Raw genomic sequence first — 19,237 nt, forward strand, 5'->3', positions numbered from 1 at the left:
TGCAGAGACAACTCAAGGATACTAGGATGGACAATTGTCTTAAAATTGTCTTTAAATTGCCATGAAAATACAGTTTGCAGTTGCCTTTCCTGTACCGCAGTACCTGTAAGAATTACCGAAGAATTTCATTGGTTCTTCAATGCTATTCTGAAACCAAGGTGTTTGTAAACAAAACAAATTTTTCATTTCCTTAATGCTGTTCTGAAACCAAAATGTTCATAACCAAAACTGTTTTTGGTTTAATGTTTAAATTTTATAGTTTTTTCCACGCTCAGGAAGGCCTAAAAAGCATATTTTCTACGCTGATGACTCTTTAATATTCAAGAGTGTTTGCTCCCTTTATCAGCCCTGCTCTCCAGGATGGAACAAACCGAAGATCTCGCCACATTGCCCCGAAAACCAAGACCTGAAACATAAACTTTGCTGCCATCTCTTTTCTCGCCTTTAGCGAGGACTTCCAATCTTTCATCTCCACCCACTTTTGATGACTGTGACTGATTCGATATAAAACAACACCGGCAGTACATCAAAATCCCCCCCCAAAAAAAACATAGATACGATGGAAGATGTAGCGTGAATAACTGCTAATGCATATCTCTGCTAGCGGTTAGCAGTGAGTTTGTTCATTTACCAAAACTTTGTTCGTGTAAGGTTCCGCGTACGCTCACGTTAGCAAATCTGTGCGGCCATAAAATGCACGGAGACACGTGGACAGAGAATTTCGGGTTATACCGAAGCTATCTTTTCTTCTTTGTTCCGTTTGCTGGCTGCGCTCGAGCGTCCTGCACAGCACGGACCCGCCGCTCCATATGCTGCATTTGGCATTCACGGAATTCCGCAGTAAATGAACCATGAGGACGGAGGAGGCGGCTGCGTCCCTGTGTGGATTCTTTGAGCATAAATGAGCCGTAGGAAGGCATTTTGTTTGTTTTTAACAGAGGTGCCGCCTACGGTGCGCCGAAACATCCAGAAAGCGTCAGCCATGAGGTTTTTGACGGGGACGTCGAACATCTGCTCGTGTGGAGAAGCCGGGTCCGTTAGAACCGCAGGCCGAAAGCGTGAATGTTAGGAATCTATCCGATTGGACGAGATCTTTGGCCTCTTGTCTTCGAAAATTAAACATAGCCGGGTTTATTTTGACATTCCTCCTCAAACCGATGGGCCAGATTGTCCGACGGTTCCTCCGCTTGCATTTCAAATAAACCCACCTGCGAGCCGTTCCTCCGACATGCAGGGCGGGGCCGGAATTCCGCACTTCTGGAACCCCGGGTTCGAGGTCGCTCAGCTCGAACGGCAAAAAACAGAAAGAAAGGAAAAAGGTCACGTCGCCGAGTGCACTTTCGGCTCTTCTATTTGGGACGGAAAGATCTCGAGTGCCGATGACGTGACGGCTTACCTCAAATCCACGGGCCGGCAGGTACGGACTGAACTCCTGAAGAACTCTCTAGAAGCTGAAACGGGAGTAACCGCTGGAGCGAAGCACGAGAGGACGTCTGTGAAAACAACCTTCTTCGTCGTTCCATCATCTCGAAACCCTTTCAGGCGACTGAATGTTTCATGACGGGTGATTTAAGGTTATTTCTCTTTTGACAAAAACAACTCCCGTCGTCTTCTCGCCGAATTCACTGAGACCTGGGGACGCGTTTGAAATGTCAAATGGCTTCCAGGTGGGTTGTTCAGCGCGACAGCGTTCGCTAAAATGACAACTTAAGACTTTGAAAGCAAAACCGGAGGGTGATCGTCTCCCTCGGGACAGTCGGGTAAAGTCAGGTTTTACGATGACACTTTCCGGGTTTGGACCGAACTTTAGAATAATTGACAAGACGCTCAACGTCCCCCCGTCAATGTGGGCGACCTTCTACCTTGACCGGTTGGGTTACAGAGCGAGATACACTAAACGGCCAAAAGTATTCGCTCACCCGTCCAAATATAATCAGACGTTTCCTGGCCAAAGGTGTGTAAAATCAAGCACCTCGGCATGCAAAGGTTTTTTTTTTTTTTTTTAACAAACATTCGTGAAAGAATGGGTCGCTCTCGGGAGCTCGGTGAATTCCGGCGTGGAACTGTGATAGGACGCCACCTGTTGTGAAACCCTAAATGTTCCACATTCAACCGTCAGCTGGATTAGAAGAACGTGGAAGTGTTTGGGGATCGACGGCAAGTCGGCAACACGAAGCGTTAGGCCGCGTAAACTGACGGAGCGGGTCGGCCAAATATCTGTCGATGGCCACGGACCCCCGAACTTCATGTGGCCTTCAGATTGGCTGAAGGAACGGCTTTCCGTGGCCGAGCGGCTGCATCCAAGCAACACATCGCCGAATGTTGGCCCCTTCCTTTTCCAACATGAATGTGCACCAGTGCGCAAATCAAGCTCCATAAAGACATGGATGACAAGAGTCTGGAGTGGATGAACTTGACTGGCCTGCACTGAGTCCTGATCTCAACCCCAAAGAACACCTTTGGGATGAATTAGAGCGAAGACCGAGAGCCAGGTCTTCTCGTCCAACCTCGGTGTGTGACGTCATGAATGTGCTCCTGGAAGAATTGGTCAAAAATTCCCAGAAACACACTCCCGAACCTCGTGGAAAGAAGAGTTGAGAAGAGTTGAAGCCGTTCTAGCTGACAGGGTGGACCCACGTCAGAGTGAACCCTATGGTTTAGGAATGCGATGTCACTTTTGGCCATATAGTGTTGAAAGCAAGAGTATGATGGAGACAGAAGGCAGGAGTCGGGATAATCTCATATTAATAACAACATTAGCGCTCACAGTTACATCCTAACAGCTGACATGGAATGGATACCTGCAGTAGATGAAGCCATGGACGCCGAGAACCTGCGACATGAGAGAGGCCGGGACCTCGGGGGGGGGGGGGAGCGACGAGGTTATCTTCGTGCACAAACGAAGGGACGGGAACGATGCGGAGCGCCAAATACGCCAGTTGCAATTTCACGACAAGCCATAGTGCAAACCTGACGACATCACGACACGTTAGCGAACGGACGACGACGTTCACATGGCAACACCGGAGGGGTTCATATAGCGAAGGGAGTTCATCCGGGATGCGGGTGGCACCGGGTGGAGGTCCAACACCGGAAAAACAAACGGTGGGTCACGGCGAGGGGACAGAATAGAAGGGAAACGCCCGTCCTGATTTGCAGTCGCCGCCGGTTACCGGGTAAACGCAGACGGCCATAAAGTTTAGGAAATCTCCAGGGTCTCGTTATCGGACTCGCCCGCCGGCGGCAAAGACTCTTGTGTCTGCGAGTCCAGAAGTATCAACAAGGGCCAACTTCATCGTTTTTTTTCCCGGGACCGGCTCCATTTCAAGGCTGAATGCGTCTTCGTGACGTCCCGGATTGACAGCCTTCCTCGAAAACGCCGCTCCCCTGATTCGGCGTTAATCCCGCGGCAGCGCCACACCTCCCTGTCTAAATTACCGGCAAGGAAACAGGCGGGGATTTTTATCAGTTTGGGTTGGGATTAGCGAAAGCCGCAGCGAGCGTACCGTGACGGCCCTCCAGACGAGGGGATTACGAGGCCGAGATCTGGATCCGCGGACGGAGTCTCTCCGTCTGGGCGCCGTCAGATGTAGTAAAGCGGCGGTTTCCCGTCGGGATGAACGCAACCGCAGAGTTTGATTCCGCAGTTGTCGGGGTTTATGTAGAGCACGTAGCAGGAGTGAGTCTTTCAAAAGGCATCTGGCGACTATTTTAAACTGTCAATAGGTTTTTTTTCAACTTGTGTATTCCTACGTATTCATATAACAAGACCAGCTTAACAATAATGCAACGATAATAAAATGATTTTACAAGGAAACCATATCGCTATTTATTCATTTACGGGAAAACTTCTTTCAGGTTGGAATGGTTGTACGCCTGAATGAATGAGTGAATGGTTGGAGCGGAAATTCCGACGTATAAGCCGCTACATTTTTGCAGCTTTTACAGCGATGCGGCTAATTGTTGGATTTTTATGGGGTCGTTACGGTAGATTTTCGGCAAATCCGCCCTCGCATTTACGATCATTCTTCATATCAGCCATTTTGCGCTTTTCGCACACGCCAACATCGTGAAAAAGACGCGCGGAAAATGCGTTTGATGCTGCTTTTCGAGTCGAAAGCGATCGGTCTGACTGTCGAAGGAGGAAATATTTGCTGCATGTAAGTTCGGCATCTGTTTGGAAAAAAAGAATTATGTACTTGTAGTTGTAGATATTACTGTAGTTGATTTACGTAAAGGTTTTTAAAACAATCTTTCTTGTAACATCTTGCTCATGTTTCAACGGGGACACCTGCGGCTTAAAAACAAGTGAAGCTTATTTATGCAGAATTTTCTTTTATCCTTGTTGGTGTTGTTGAGAGGGCTAATGGTTGCACGTCTGTATTAAGTAAATGAGAGGGTGAATGTTTGCATTTCTCTTGGTGACATGAGCGTGAATCGCTGCAAATATACCTATCGTCACCCGCTTAAAATAATAGGTCATTTTTTCAGATTTTTCAGTAAACACTAAAAACTGAACCATTTGACGCAATCTTGACACAGGCAATTTCTACTAAAGGTGTAGAATGGCACAATCTGTTTAGCTGAAGATGTAGGCAATTTTACCAGAGGTGGTCAGCATCATGACGAGATGATTTAAGCCAAAAAAAAAAAATTTTTGTAAAAAAAAATGACAAAGGCGATTATTTTAAGAGGGCGATGATATATAAGTCGGTCAATGAGCGAGTGAACGGTTGTACAGGACTGAAACAAAAATTCCTTTTTTGTGATTTTCTAATATTTTGAGATAGGATTTTTGAGTTTTTTTAAGGTGTGAGCCATAATCAGCAATATTAAAATAATAAAAGGCTTGCAATATTTCAGTTGATTTGTTATGAATCTAGAATGTATGGCATTTTTGTTTTTGTAATTGCATTACAGAAGATAAAGAACTTTATCACAATATTCTAATTTTCTGAGACAGTTGTGTATGTCACTATAAGCGTCTCTGTGGCGTCCAGTCTGAACCTCCCCTCTTGGCCCGATGACAGCCGAGAAGCGCTAACCACTGCGCCGCAGTCCTGCCCTGAAGATTGACTTAAGACAACTATTAATAACACTTAACACTAATATTGTGTTTTTCCCAGTAACTCTTGGTCAGTAACAGTTATGACGCATCGTGCGTTAATTTAAAACACTCGGGAGGCTTCACAGACTTCATCTGTGTTTAATTACAAACCAAGAACAGAAAGATATACGTGACATGACCCAATCCGGTCACCGAAAGCAGACCTGGGCATTTTAAGGCGCCTGTTTTGTTTTTTTGAATATCATTTTTTTTTTTTGGAATATTTTAATATTCAAAAAAAAACAAATTTTTTTTTTTTTGAATATTTTCAGTCGATATTGAATTTAAAACAACTCCTTGTTTTTTTCCTTGTGTTTAATTCTGTATAGACAATGACATACAAAATAATATTGGTACATTTATATGATCATTAACGATTGTAAAGTTGAAATAAAATGCCAAAAAATGTAAATACTTAAATTGCAATTTTCATTTGGTTCAATTTACATGATACCTAGTTTGCCCACGCGTGAAAATTAACTAAGAAATGTGGCCCGCCAGCCAAAATAATTGCCCACCTCTGACCGAGAGGGTCACGCTGAATGACCTTTGACCCCCCTGTGGGACATTGTGTTGAGGGGGGGGATGGTGGAGGGTCAATCCGGTCCACTACACCTGTGCGATGCGGGACGTTTCATTTCAAATATGGCTGAATTTCCTTCCGCCGCGGCTCCCGTGGCCCGGCGGGTCTCGCCACCGGGGGCGCCGAGGTGTCGCGGCGCCTCGGCGGTCCTTCGGGGTTTCTTCGGAGAATCCTCAAAGTCCCAGGTGACACGTCCTGGAACACCAACCCGGGGGAAATGACACGCACAGACATAGAAACAACATTAATCGGACAGAGGGTTTTTCACCCGGTTTCTTTAATTCTGGCGACGGTCAATAATCGTCGTCGGATCTCGTCACGACGTCTAGACTTCAGTTTCTCCTTGAACACGTCCATCCTCTCGTCTGAGAGGCTTCTCCGGTTCAGACGTTCCCGGCGCTCACCTGCCGGGGGTTTGGCGTCGGTTCGGGTTGAGAGGGTTCGCACGAGCCCCCTTTCCGGAATACTAAAAACCCCGGTTGCGTTTCAGAACATCGCCCGGGTGAGGCGGCGAACATCCCCGGAAAAAGAAACTGGACTTCGAGGACTTTGTAAATTATTGCTAAAATTAATGCTAAAATGATTGCGTTGCTAGAGGGGCTCCAAAGAACACGGATCGAGCCCAGCAGGTAAACCATGAACGCCTGAAGACGTTTCAAGGAGAAGTCCAGTAGCCAGGATGTGATCGGACCTTCACGGACCCTTCCATAAAGTCAACAATGTTTTTTTTGGAATATTTTCTTCGCTTGACAGGAAAAGGAAGGCGTTCCCGTCGCCGTTTGTGGTTTGTTTGTTTGTTTTCCTCTACCTCACCATTCGGCGTCCCCGGTGGCTTTGGAGAAAACGTAGTCCCTCCCGTTCAGGCTCACGATCCCGTCCTTCAGCTGAAACTTCCATTTGTTCTTACTCCTGTGAATCTGAGGGTCGGAGGAGGCGGTAAAAGTATTAACGGGAGAATTTAAATTATGACGTCTTTCCAGCCCGTGACCTTTTCCCCGATTCCCGTGACCTTTTGAAGCGTGGCGTGAAATGAAACATTGGCCGTTCGTGATCAACGAAAGGACAAATGTACTGGCGATGCTGATTGGCTGACTTGTTTTCTTTTTTTTTTTTTTTTTTTTTGTGAGGTAGAGGGCTGATTCATTAATTCATTCATCTCTATTAATATTTTTTTTTCAATTTTTTGACATAACTGTGACACTGCTGTGACAAAGGAATTTCCCCTATGGTGACTGATAGTTTATCTTATGCATTCATACCTCATATAGAGACATGCTGAAAATTCTCGACTATAAAACACTTTATAGCCTTGACTTTGAAACTTTATATTTTTATTTGTTTTTCTTATTCTCCCCCCTTTTTTTTTACTGTTTATGCAATTTCCTACTGTTATTTATTATTGTTATGTTCTACTTGAAACTCTGGCACAACAATTTCCTTCGGGATAAATAAAGTTGTTCTTATTCTTATAGAGTGAACCTAGATATAGGCTGCACAGACCAATTTTTAAAAGAAATTGTACATAAATAAGCCTCACTTGTCTATAATCCGCGGGTGTCTGTTGAAAAATTAGATATTAATGCGTCCAGATGTTACAGGAAAGGTTTTTTTTTTTAAAAAAACTTTCATTAAATAAATGAGGGTAACATTTCCAACTACCAGAACATCACGCAAATGCTTTTTAAATTTTTTTTTTTTCCAGCAGCATCAAATACATTTCTGCACGTGTTTTTCACGACGTCGGCGTGTACGAAAAGCACAAAATGGCTGATGTTAAGAATGATCGTAAATGTGAGCAGGTTTGCCGAGACCGTTTCATTTGTCCACCATGACGTGTCGGGAGAAGGAAGCCACTGTAATAACCCTATAAAAATCCATGAATTAGCCGGGGGCTGCATACGGCCTAATTCAAGAGGGCCGGACCAGTAAAATCATTACCTGGAAGTAACAATAAGTCCAAATTTTTCCTTGGTTTTAGTGTAAAGGAGGTAAACAGGTAAATTACAAAAATCTTTATATGTCATGAACTGTTCCTCTAAAAAATACATGATGAATTAATATTAAAAATGGCCATTAAAAAATAATTGAGGAAATGACACACTAAAATTATTGTTCAGTTAAAAGAGAAAATCTTGTCACCGTGGGAAAATTTGCCACTAGAATTTATTAAAAAATGGATTGGTAGCATGTATAAGAGGAGGTGTAATGTTTACAAAGCTATTCTGGTGATTAAATCAATCTTTTTAATTTTGCAAATTATTTTTTGCTATAGTTTTTGTGTTTTTTTTTTTTATAGAAATAAGAAAAGATTGTTTTAATTCGATGTTTTTTCATCAAAAAATCATTTTGTTTACAAATTTCGAAGCAAAAAATACAGTGCAAAGTTACTTTTTTAAGATAAGATAAGATCAACTATATTAATCCCGAAGGAAATTATTGTGCCAGAGTTACAGAAAATATAACAGTAATAAATAATAAGAAGAAAAAGGCAGAATTAGAAATAAAAATAAACTATAAACTGTCTCAGTGAAACTATAAAGTGTCTTAGTAAACAAGTGATAAAACTATAAGTGTCTTTGTAACAAGTGAGGTAAGGAGTGCACAATAGTATCATAAAAGGAAAAATTGTAGTCTAGCTGTTATGAAATATTGCACAGTTCTGAATATTGCACAGTGAAATGAAATATTGCAGTTTTCTGTTGTTTTTTTTAGGTTAGGGTTATTTAAACCCACTGTAAAAAAAAAAAAACACCCAGATGCAGGTGAGAAAAAAACACGCGGGCTGTACTAAGAAAAATAATTGATATCAGGCGGGGGGGGGGGGGGGGGGGGGGGGCACAAAATATTATTTTGAGGGCTGCGAGCCTGAGACCTCTGATCTAGAGAAAAGCAAACATTCACCCTCTCATTCAAACGTCATGGAGACGTCCAACCATTCGCTCAATCGCACCTCATGGAGACTAATAAACACTCACGTAGAGACTTAAACCACTCCTTCATACCTCATGTTCAACCTCATTCGACCTCCATGCTGTGAGGCCATCAGCGCTGCGCTAACGCTAATTATTGAATAGATTATTACAGCATTGGCAAGGAGTTTGATGGAAGTGGGGTTTATTTGAGCCGGCCGGGAAGCAACTACGTTATCGTGCAATATGTATATTTATATCCATTTATGCACGTCTTCTGAGGTCCTACCTTGTCATACTGACACACCATGACGTTCTCCGTGTCGAACAGCTCCCGGTCCTCTTCGTCACTGACATCATCCCCGCTGTTCAGCGGCTCCTGGAAAACAAACGAACCGAACGAGTCGAGCGCCGGCGAACGTCTCCGACGGGCCGCCGAACGAAGGAAACGGAACTGGAATCACCTCCTCCTGCCGATCTCCTCCCCGTTCCTTGTCTTTCTCCTTGTCGGCTTCGCAATTCTCCTCATCTTCTCCTTCGTCCGAGGAAGTGTCCCCGGCTCCGTCCACCTGCAGCATCATGGGGGGCTGCTGCTGCGCCGCCGGCTGAGGTTGGGGCTGCGCCGGGCCCTGTGGCGCAGCTGCGCCCTGGGCCTGCTGGGCCTGCTGCAGCTGGCCCGCCGGCGCCGGCGCCGGCTGGGGAGCCGCGCCCGCCTGCATCACCTGGCGGGGAATAGAGCGACGCCGAACATGCAACAACCGTGGATCCGTTTTCATTCGGGTCCCGTCCTCGAAGCGCACCGCGCCGCATTATTAATCTGTTATTGCCGCCGAGGCGCTGACCTGTGCGTTGCCTTGGACCTTGTTTCCCGAAGCCAGGACGATCTGCTGCGGCTGGATGATGACGCCGGTTTGCTGAGGCATGCCGCCCTGCAGAGGAGCCAGGACCTGGACGACGTCGGCGGGAGATGAAGAGCTTTCTCAGCATTATCGGCATCATAGATTGATTAATTAGTCCAGATTTTCTTTTTTTTTTTTCCCGTACTTGACGTTGCCTGTAGCGAGGGATAGCTAATTACCGGCTTATTATGCAGCCGCAACATATCGGCGGGCAATCATTTGAGATAATGGAGCCGTCACAGAGAGCAGAAGACAGACGAGGGGCGGAAAAGATTTTTCTTTTCATACATTTTCCGCCTAATGCCTGCCCACGAAGCCATTACAAGAAAAAAGCCTCGCCTAAAAACTATAATCGCTCGCGTGGATGTCGATGGAGGAACGTGATATTATACCGTAATGGCGCTTTTAATGCATTTGTATTAATGCGCCCTTTGTTTGCGGGTTTAAGTACTTTCTCGGTAGGAAACCTGGAGGAGTCACGGCTGATGGAGACGAAAACAAAGGAGGGAAGAATAGGAGCAGCCATGTATGGTCGCTCCTGATGGATTTCCAGATAAAAAAAAAAAAAAAAACTCTTCTTTTTTCCCTTTTTTCAGTCCGAAAGAGGCGTGTACTTGAGCGACCTGCGTGTGGTGGAGCATGAACGGCGGCTGCACGGCGCCGGGTTGCATCTGCTGCTGCACCAGGATCTGCTGCTGGGGCTGCGGGATGATGTACTGGGTCCCGTTGGGAGCGCGAACCACCTGCAGGATCTGACCTGGGGTCGGCGAGAAGGAAGGAAAGACGTCGGGTCGCTTTTTCGGCACATTGCGCGAAATGTTGACGCCGGACGGACGGAGGCGAGACGCACGGCTCACCCTGGCTGGTGATGAGCTGCTGGTAATGGCCGACCCCTGCAGGCAGAGCCAGCGTTGCCGCGGCAGCTGCTGCACTCTAGTGGAGGAGGGAGGATTGTTACTCTGAATTAAACCCCCCCCCCGGGGGGGTTAAACCTCGGAGGATCCTTTATGAACAGATATCTATCTGGTTGATTACTTCTAAGGGAGGTCGTTCGATCGGTAAACTCCCCATCCGGCCCGTCCGATAACGTATTTTAGGATTTAAAACGATTCGACGACTCAGTTTGACCCCTCTCCTGATCTACTCACCATCCCTTTGGCGCTCATGTGCTGCAGAATCCTGGAATCCGAAGCCATGACTTGCTGCTGGGCTGCAGGGCGGAGACATAGCAAACAGGCTCAGGTGGTATTTTAATATTTTCGGGAATTACTCCCCGACTGCCCTCGAATCTAAATCCAACACCCGGATTTGTGACGTATTCATTAGCCTGAGCGGAGCAAATAAGGTTAAATTAAAACCTGATCGAAAAAAAAAAACAAATAGTCCGTCCTCTCGGAGTCGGGGAGGGTGGCGGTAAGTTGTTTTTAGCGGGTTCATGCCGGAGTGCAGCGTTCAGCTTTGCAAAAGCCCAAATTCATCGAGAGCGTTAATTACACGCTGTCTATGATAGCAAATAGATAGAAAAAAACAGCCGCGCTAGAGGGGAACTTTCATTAATTCATTTTCTACCGCTTATCCTGCACTTGGGGCCGCAAGGGGGTCGTAGCCCATCCCAGCCGCCGCTGGCCGAGAGTTGGGGTTTGCCAGTTGATCACAGGGCCGCGGGTAGAGACGTAAAACCTTATTCTCCACTTGCATTCCCACCTGAGGCTATCAGACTTTTTAATTCCTCTTCCCTCGGCCGCAGGGAATCTTCAAATCTTTGTACTTAAACACTTGATAGCCTTTAACCTTGACAATTTATATTAACCTTGACAATTTATATTTTATCGTATTTCTCATTCTCCCTCCTTCCTACTAGTATCTATTATTGTTATGTTTTTGCTGGAAACTCTGGCACAAGAATTTCCTTTCGGGATAAATAAAGTTGTTCTCATCTCATCTCTCATTCCATCAAAATACATTCCCTCTCACTCGCATGTATTGCTGATTTAGTGAGTTTAGATTCCTCGGCGGCGACTCCGCTGTCGGGAGTCGAACCAGGAACCTCGCTGTGAGGCTGCGGTGCCGACCGACGGCACCCCTGCGCCGCCCCGCGGTCAGAAAAAAAAAAAAAAAAAACCCACAGTGTTCCTCTTTTCTCAGCTTTTCAAACAGAAATGTAAAACAGTACTCTGGTATTCTTTGTGAAGTTCAACCCCCTTGATCTGGAACATTATGATGCGGCGCAGGTCACCGCTTCAGGAACATGCAGCCTGCCTCGACTCCCTCCCAATTTCGGACCCGCGGATAAATCCGGCGTGAAAGACGATCACTTGCGTCGCTTCGGTTTCAGCCGTTCTGAACGTCTCGTGCTTTTTCTTCACCTTCCGAGCGGTTTCGGCACGGACGGCCGGGAAGGAGCGGCTTCTTCGCGGACGATTCCGTCATTTGCGATTCACCACGACACTTGATTCGCTGTCGGGGGATCGGCGGGATCGCTCCGCCGGCCCCCGAAAAAACATTTCAGGCCGATCACTAGAACAGCTGACGAAGAGCGCGGCTTGAAAACAGATGTCATACGAGGGAAATTCAGGTTTTCCCCGCGGACGCCTTAAATGACTGCTGTTCAGATTTAGTAGCGCTGAGGAGGGACTGTCATCAAAACACGAGATAATCATCATCTAGAATATAGAGAGGAAGCGCCCAGTGTTGGCAAAGCAAACACCATCTTTAGGTGTTCTAGTCACATATGTGATATCTTAAAAATAAATATAGAGTAACAAACCACACAGAGGCGAAGACTTTACTCCGAACCGTGGGCTCAGGAATGATAGACATATTCCCGTGCTTCACCCTCGTCGGAGAGAGAGTGTGTGGAAATCATTTTCCACCGGTGGGAGATCATTTGTCAGCCTGCTGACAAATGGCGGACGAATTCTCCCCGGAGTTTTATCTCACACTTCAAAAGATTTCTCTCTTTCTCTCGCTTTCACGCGAGAAGCCGGGAAGGGAAAGCACATCCCGGGTCAAGCTGAAGGTGCGACGGTTAAAAACTCCTCTTCGATCATGTATCGAGTTGCCGTAAGCGACCTCCTGCCCGTCCTCTGAAATTTTGGACTTTTTCGGGGAGCTCGCGTAGCCCAACGCAGTCAACCGAAGAGAACCGCCGGACGTCCCGGGGGGGGGCGTCGAAGAAGACGACAACGCGGCATCGATATGACCAGGGAGAATTCTCCGTCCGTTCCATCGCCGTGTTTTTAATGGCCGCAAGGACCGCCGACGTCCACTGCGCCGCCTCTTTCTCAGAGCGTATCTTTTAACCAGCTCCTCTACCATGTTTGCTAATGTTTGAAACTTGGAAGTGAACTCCGAACGGCCCTCGAGAGCGGGGGTGGGCAATTATTTTGACTGGCGGGCCACATTTCTTATTTGATTTTTATATGCGGGCCACCTGGGTGTAAATTGTAAATTGAACTAAATTAAAATTGCAATAAAAAAAAAAATAAAAAAAATTTGACACTTTATTTTAACTTTAAAAATCATTGATGATCATATACATGTATATACATGTACTGATATTATTTTGTATAAAATCATCCACAGAAAATTAAACGAAAGGAAAAAAATCAGGTGTTTGTAAATTCAATATTGATTAAAAATACTAAAAATGTTCAAAGAAAATAGCTTGGCGGGCCGGATAAAAAAGCAAAACGGGCCGCATGTGGCCCGCGGGCCGTACAATGCCCAGGTCTGCTCTAGAGGATTTTTTCTTAACGAAAAGCACTCACGTGGGCCATGATGTTTTAACAACGTTTGAAAGGGACGAATCTATATACGTACATAACGTGAGCATACGTGAGCCGTAAGGCCTCGGGGCCAATGAAAGCTTCCGCTATTGGAAACCAGAGTATTCCACATTATTCTGTGAAGCCGACCTTGATGCTGCTGCTGCTGTTGTTGTTGTTGTTGTTGTTGCTGCTGTTGTTGTTGTTGCTGCTGCTGCTGCTGCGGGGGGGACAGGATGCCCTGCTGAGACTGGGACATGTGTTGAAGTTGCTGGGCCGCCTGCAGGGCCGCCTGCTCCTCAGCGTGGAAGCCCTCCACCGCCTTGGACAGCAGCAGTTTGTTCTCCCACAGCTGAGGCGGCAGACAGTAGAAGAAAAGAGTAGAAAGACACGGGTTAGCGGCCGAGTTCACTCCTGCTACACATCGCCATCACGAGCTAGTCGGCTAGCCACGCCGGCAACAGACCAATTCCCTTGCACCCTGTTGAGCCGCATTTTGTAATGGTGCATTTTGTAATAAACGTCCAAAATGTAATAAGTTTTTCATTTCATTCTGCAATAAAGCCGCATTTTGTAATAAACTGCCCAAGCGCATTTTGTAATAAATTGTGCTGCATTATGTAATAAGTTTTTACATATTGAGAAGATTATTACAAAATACACTTGCAACTTTTTTATTCTCTAGGAAATGTAATAACATGGTGCATTATATAATGACAATTCTAAAGCATAGTTTGTTTGTTAATTGTATTTTATTTTACTTTAAGGTATTTTAAAAAGCTAGGCCTATTATTAGTATCACTGTATTAGCCTAGTAGCAGTACTTAGCAATTACTATCAGTACACTATTCAAAGGTTGCATTAACAGAGAATATTCTATAAATTCCATGTTATTACATTTCCTAGAGAATAAAAAAGTTGCACATGCATTTGTAATAATCTTCTCAAAATGTAATAACTTATTGCATAATGCGGCAAGATTTATTACAAAATGCGTTGGGGCAATTTATTACAAAATGAGGCTATCACAAAATGAAATGAAAAAGTTATTACATTCTGGACGTTTATTAGGAAATGCGCTGTTATTACGAAATGCGGCTCAACATACCCCTAGCTTGTCAAATATCTTTGGAGTTCCTGCCCCTGTGAAAGCTTTCAGCCCCCCCTCGGCTGCTTTATCAATAAACCACCACGACCTCTTTCTGTTATCGTCTCTGGGTCCAAAAAAGCCAAACCGAAACCTCTCCGGGAGAAAAGTCCCCTTTGTGGGAAGGGGATTCTTGAATACCCGACTGCCAGGACGAGCAGTACAAGGAAGAAGCTGGCTCGCTCCTCCGTCCAATGGGATGACGCACGACATTTCCCCTTTCGCGGGCATGCAGAAACAATTACATGGAGGTCAAGTTATTAATGTAACTGAGACTCCTGGGAGTGCACCTGAAACTGTATAAATTACCTGGACGTGCATCATAGGCATGGAGAGCCCTTCTTCGAAACCCCTTCGTGTTTAAATAAAGATAAAAAAATAATCGATCTGAAACGCTGGAAGCGTCTAGAAAAGAAAGAAAGGGACTTGGCGACATTCTAATCCCAGACGGTTGGCATGGACGCTGGGAGAAAAGGGGTCTCACAGAGATGTTCCAGGGCTGCGGACAAAATACATCAATGATTCCAGGCCGGTCGGCAGATCCTACAAATGGCGGAGGGTTATTGGGCAATAACTTGAGAAAGTTTTGGGTAGAAAATGGCTCCGTTCAGTTTTCGGCCAGCGCCGATCGCCCTCATCCAGCGCCCCCGGCGAGGAAGCGGCGCAGGTGCAGGAAGGCGCTCCGGGTCCACCCGTTGCTCCCTTTGCACGAAGACCGGCACCACCGGGCGCGTTGATATTTATTTTTGGAAAAGATTATCTTCGTAGGTGTGATGCTAGTATAACTTCCTGATGGTTTCAGTGTTTTTGCTAGCGCTGCAAGCTGCAGACGGCGAGCTGCGCGACTGGCGGAATCTGATAACACGGCTAATGAAATGATAACAGAAAGGCTCCGCGGCTCAGATACGACATGGGCGTAGCGTGATGCCGGTAGATGCCCTTCAACCCGCGCCGCTGGAAATCCGGTTAAACGGCGCCTTTGTGGTCGGAAGGCGAGACCGTAGCGGCGGAGAGGCTAACAGCCGGCTACGGATGAAATAAAGCAACGGCGGCATCGCGGTAAAACCCGTAATTTGGGCGTCGATGAGCTCTGGCGGATGCACCCGTGGACGGATCGTTTCAACCGCCGATACGGAGCCATTGGTACCGATTTTAACGTTTAAGCCGCTTAAACAATACACGACAGAACAATTACCGTTTTCAGCTCCTGAAGCACCTGCTCGTCCACGCCCTCGTCCAGGAAGGGGTTCCGCACACCGTTGATCACGTCCTCGATGACGGATTTGTACAGATCAGGCTGCGAGGGAAGAAAAAGGTCGGATAAACATTTAGCGTACCTCGGGAGGCGGTATCCCCGAAAGCTCCGCGATGGACCGAGAGCCACTTACTTGGTGAGGGACGTAAAGGCCGGTTTGGCCGTACGGGACGCTGGGGTGGACGTACGGCTGGAGCACCGGTCTGCAGTGCATGCCGGGACCACCGGGGATCGGGGCGTTGGGGTTGTCGCCCAGCTGGTCCATTTCACTTCTGTAGAGTTCACCTGTCACATTAAACATCAAGTGTTACAAAAAAAAAAAAAAATGTAAATATTCATTCTTTCATTAGCTTCTGCTTGTCCTGCACTTGGGGCTGTGGGTCTGCCTCCTATTTGAAAAGAACCACTTTTTTCAGGAAATGAAAAAAATGTTTCATTTGATTATAGTATGGTCTTTGTTAAAGATATTCAATGATATTTTATTGTTCCCAGACTATATTTCTATGTTATAATTTAAAAATACATATCATATCTTTAGGTTAAACCTATCTTTAACCTAAAAACAAACAAAAATGTGCAATATCTCATTTCTGTGCAATATTCAGAAACTGTGCAATATTTCATCTCATCTCATAACAGCTACACTACAATGTTCCCTTCTATCATACTATTGTGCACTCCTTACCTCACTTGTTACTAAGACACTTATAGTTTTATCACTGCTTACTAAGACACTTTATAGTTTCACTGATACACTTTATAGTTTATAGTTTATTTTTATTTCTAATTCTGCCTTTCTTTTATTATTTATTACTGTTATATTTTCTGTAACTCTGGCACAGCAATTTCCTTCGGGATTAATAAAGTTGTTCTTATTCTTATTCTTATATATTTTTACCATTTTCCTAATTTTTTCTGCTTCATTGTGCACATAGGAGTTTTGTTATGTGACATTTATGTCAAAAGAAAGGGCGGGATTATCTTGCAGGTAGACTGAAAATGTGGAGCCGTTCCATTTCTCACCGTTCAAATGCAAAAACCCAAAATCGAAAAATTTGCAGATAGGAGGTTTTTGCATTCCAGCCATCGATATAGAGGCGTCCAACCATTCCCGAGTCAGACTGACAACCAACCATTCACTCATTCATCGACTCGTCGTTCGGCGACTTCCGACCATTCGCTCGTCATCAAGTAGACATCCAACCGTTCGCCCTCGAATTCACATGTCGGATCGACATCCGACCATTCACTCGTCTTTTAGAGACGTAAAACCGTCGGTTCATTCTTTCATTTAGGGTCTCCAATCAGGGTCCGGAAACGAACCCGGGAACCTTCTCGCCATGAGGCGGAGGCGCTGACCGCTGCACGATTAAGCTCAAACAAAACACAGTTGCTTGATGTTTGAAACATTTAAAAGGCGGTGACGAATCTTTTTTTTGTTCAGATTGATAAATAAAACATACCAGCAGCTGCGATTCATCCACTGACTGCCAGTAATAGGAGATAATCACATCCTTGATAGCCTCATATGTTATCGGCCCCGCTCCGATGGGAGGTCCAAGAGCGGCTGAGATATGGGGATCTTTAAATCTTCCAAGTATCTCTATGTGGGTCTTTTGTTTTCTTTTACGCTACGCCAGGTTTAGCCCTGGTCGCAGCTAATGCCAAAAACCATCCAGCTACGGAGCGACTAGCGCGTTCCCGATGTTCATCTCGATAAAGAAGAACTAAATAAAGAAGAAATAAGAAGTCCTACCTCGTCCGGTGTCCCCGCGGAGCTTCTCATCCGCGTTCTCCCTCTGAGTCGACGACGTTTGGGTTGTGCTAGAAACTTCCGCCCCCTTCCGCTCCGTCCGGGGCCGCCGTGCAACTAGAGACCCCCCGATGATTCCGTTCCGTTTTGGAAGGGGGAAAGGGGGGGGCGACGCTTTTGTCTCCATGGTAACTCAGGTGCGCCTCATAGAAGAGAAGAAAGACTCGGTTTTGATAGCATGGATGATGATAGAAGGGACGAAGAGGCGAGGCGAGACGTAAAGGCAGGCGGGTCATTTCTAAGGCAAGAGGACGAGGAGAAAGAGGAGGAGAAGTCAGGACGGCTGAAGATATCGGTGAGATTTACCAAAAAAAAGAGGGAGACGGGGGTGAATTCAGATGTCCTATGAAGTGAGTTTAGTTGGAGAATAACACGAGAACCTGGAGGGTGGCGTGGGAAGGAAGGGGGTTTGTTTTGATGGGAGGTCGGAGAAACTGTATTTTTTTTTTTTTTGCTGACCCCGGATGAAGGGTTGGGTTGCAGAACAGCTACGGCGGGAGTGTTTAGGGCGGCATGATGGATTGGATGCGAAACTGGAAGGACGGTGGTGGCCGGAGTGCAACGTTTTAACGGTTTGAGTCGCGTCCGGAGGGGGCCAAGAACCGGGGGGGTCGGTTGGCGGCAGCAAAGGGGACTTCACAGATGACTCCCGGGGAAGCGTGACATCACATGACGTCGGCGCGTTTCCCGGAAGGGGGGGCCCTTTTGGGGAAGATCGGCCAGAGACTCCATGGCGTCGGGGCGACCGGGTTGGACGACCGGGTCTGGGCGGAGCGTTGGAGGAGGCGATGAAGACAAAGGTGAAGGGAGAACAGGGCCTGCAGGAGGAGGAGATGATGGATTTTGATTGGCCAAGAGGTGGGTTCAACCCCCGGACCCACCGCCAGCCAAAAGGGCCACAAATAGACATACGACCATTCATCCTCTCATTCACACATCATACAGGGACGTTCAACCATTCAGTCTCATTATTTAGACACCCAAAATTCACAGGTCACATAGATTGAGAATCAGATAAACGACGTTTTAAGCATTTAAAGCACCGGAAGCCTTGAGAACCCGCAGCGACACACTGATGCGACCAATCGTGAAACAGTTCCTGAAACGCGAGCGCGAGAATCTCTGGCGGTAATTTGTCGAACGAAAAGAGAAGCGCTTTCGGCGACGGGCAGCTTGGTTCCAAATTTGTATTTTAATTTTTATAAAATTTTAATGAACAATACATTTCCTTAATTATCCGAACAGCAATTAGGAGTCACAACAAAAGCAAAGCGGGGAAAGCGGCGGGACTACATTTCTAAACAGATATCTTCAGAAGCTCATCATTCTGTGAAGAAGTACCAGAAGAAAGAAGGAAAGAAAGAAAAACAAATCAAAAGGCACACGCAACATCCAGAAGTATGGAACTGACGTAAAAACGAGCGACGTGGTGGATTCGTGATCGGTATTCGCGGGATGATAGAAGCGGCTTAAAAACGTTTTTGCACGCCTTCTCATGAGCGCTCCGCCTCAAACGAAACCCACCCCTTGGCATTTTTTATTGATTTTTTTTATTTTTTTCATTTTTCTTAAAAAGGTATTTGGTTGAGACGCTCTTTGCCAAGCTTTTGCCGGGAGATGTTAGGATCTTTGCCCACATTGTGTTTTGATTCCTCGATCTAATTCATTGATTCTTGACGGGGGGGGGGGGGGGGGGTTGTTTTTAAAAAAAAAAAAAAAAAAAAAAAAAAAAAAAAACACATCGCGGACCACGTGAC

General features: G+C 46.0%; 1 protein-coding gene across 2 annotated transcripts; it reads right to left on the reverse strand.

Annotated features, from left to right (window-relative positions):
• Positions 1–5,071: 5,071 nt before the first annotated feature.
• Positions 5,072–19,218, reverse strand: LOC147213386 (transcription initiation factor IIA subunit 1-like). 2 transcript variants are annotated; one of them, XM_086142976.1, is made up of 13 exons: positions 17,940–19,218; positions 17,424–17,718; positions 15,801–15,952; positions 15,608–15,709; positions 13,416–13,617; positions 10,647–10,708; positions 10,356–10,431; positions 10,122–10,255; positions 9,442–9,546; positions 9,064–9,321; positions 8,889–8,978; positions 6,504–6,607; positions 5,072–5,885 (listed from the first exon to the last, which is right to left on the reverse strand). In XM_086142976.1, the coding sequence occupies exons 2-13, from the start codon at positions 17,605–17,607 to the stop codon at positions 5,864–5,866; spliced, it is 1,491 nt and encodes a 496-aa protein (XP_085999102.1). In that variant the 5' UTR covers positions 17,608–17,718; positions 17,940–19,218; the 3' UTR covers positions 5,072–5,863. The 2 variants fall into 2 exon arrangements, with proteins under 2 accessions (XP_085999102.1, XP_085999103.1); XM_086142977.1 differs by having other exon boundaries at positions 6,499–6,607; positions 17,424–19,217.
• Between the last annotated feature and the right edge of the window lie 19 nt (positions 19,219–19,237).

Source organism: Fistularia commersonii, chromosome 36 (genome assembly GCF_037954325.1).
Source record: "Fistularia commersonii isolate RoL2024-O1a breed Wild chromosome 36, RoL_Fcom_v1.0, whole genome shotgun sequence".
Classification (NCBI taxonomy): Eukaryota; Metazoa; Chordata; class Actinopteri; order Syngnathiformes; family Fistulariidae; genus Fistularia; species Fistularia commersonii.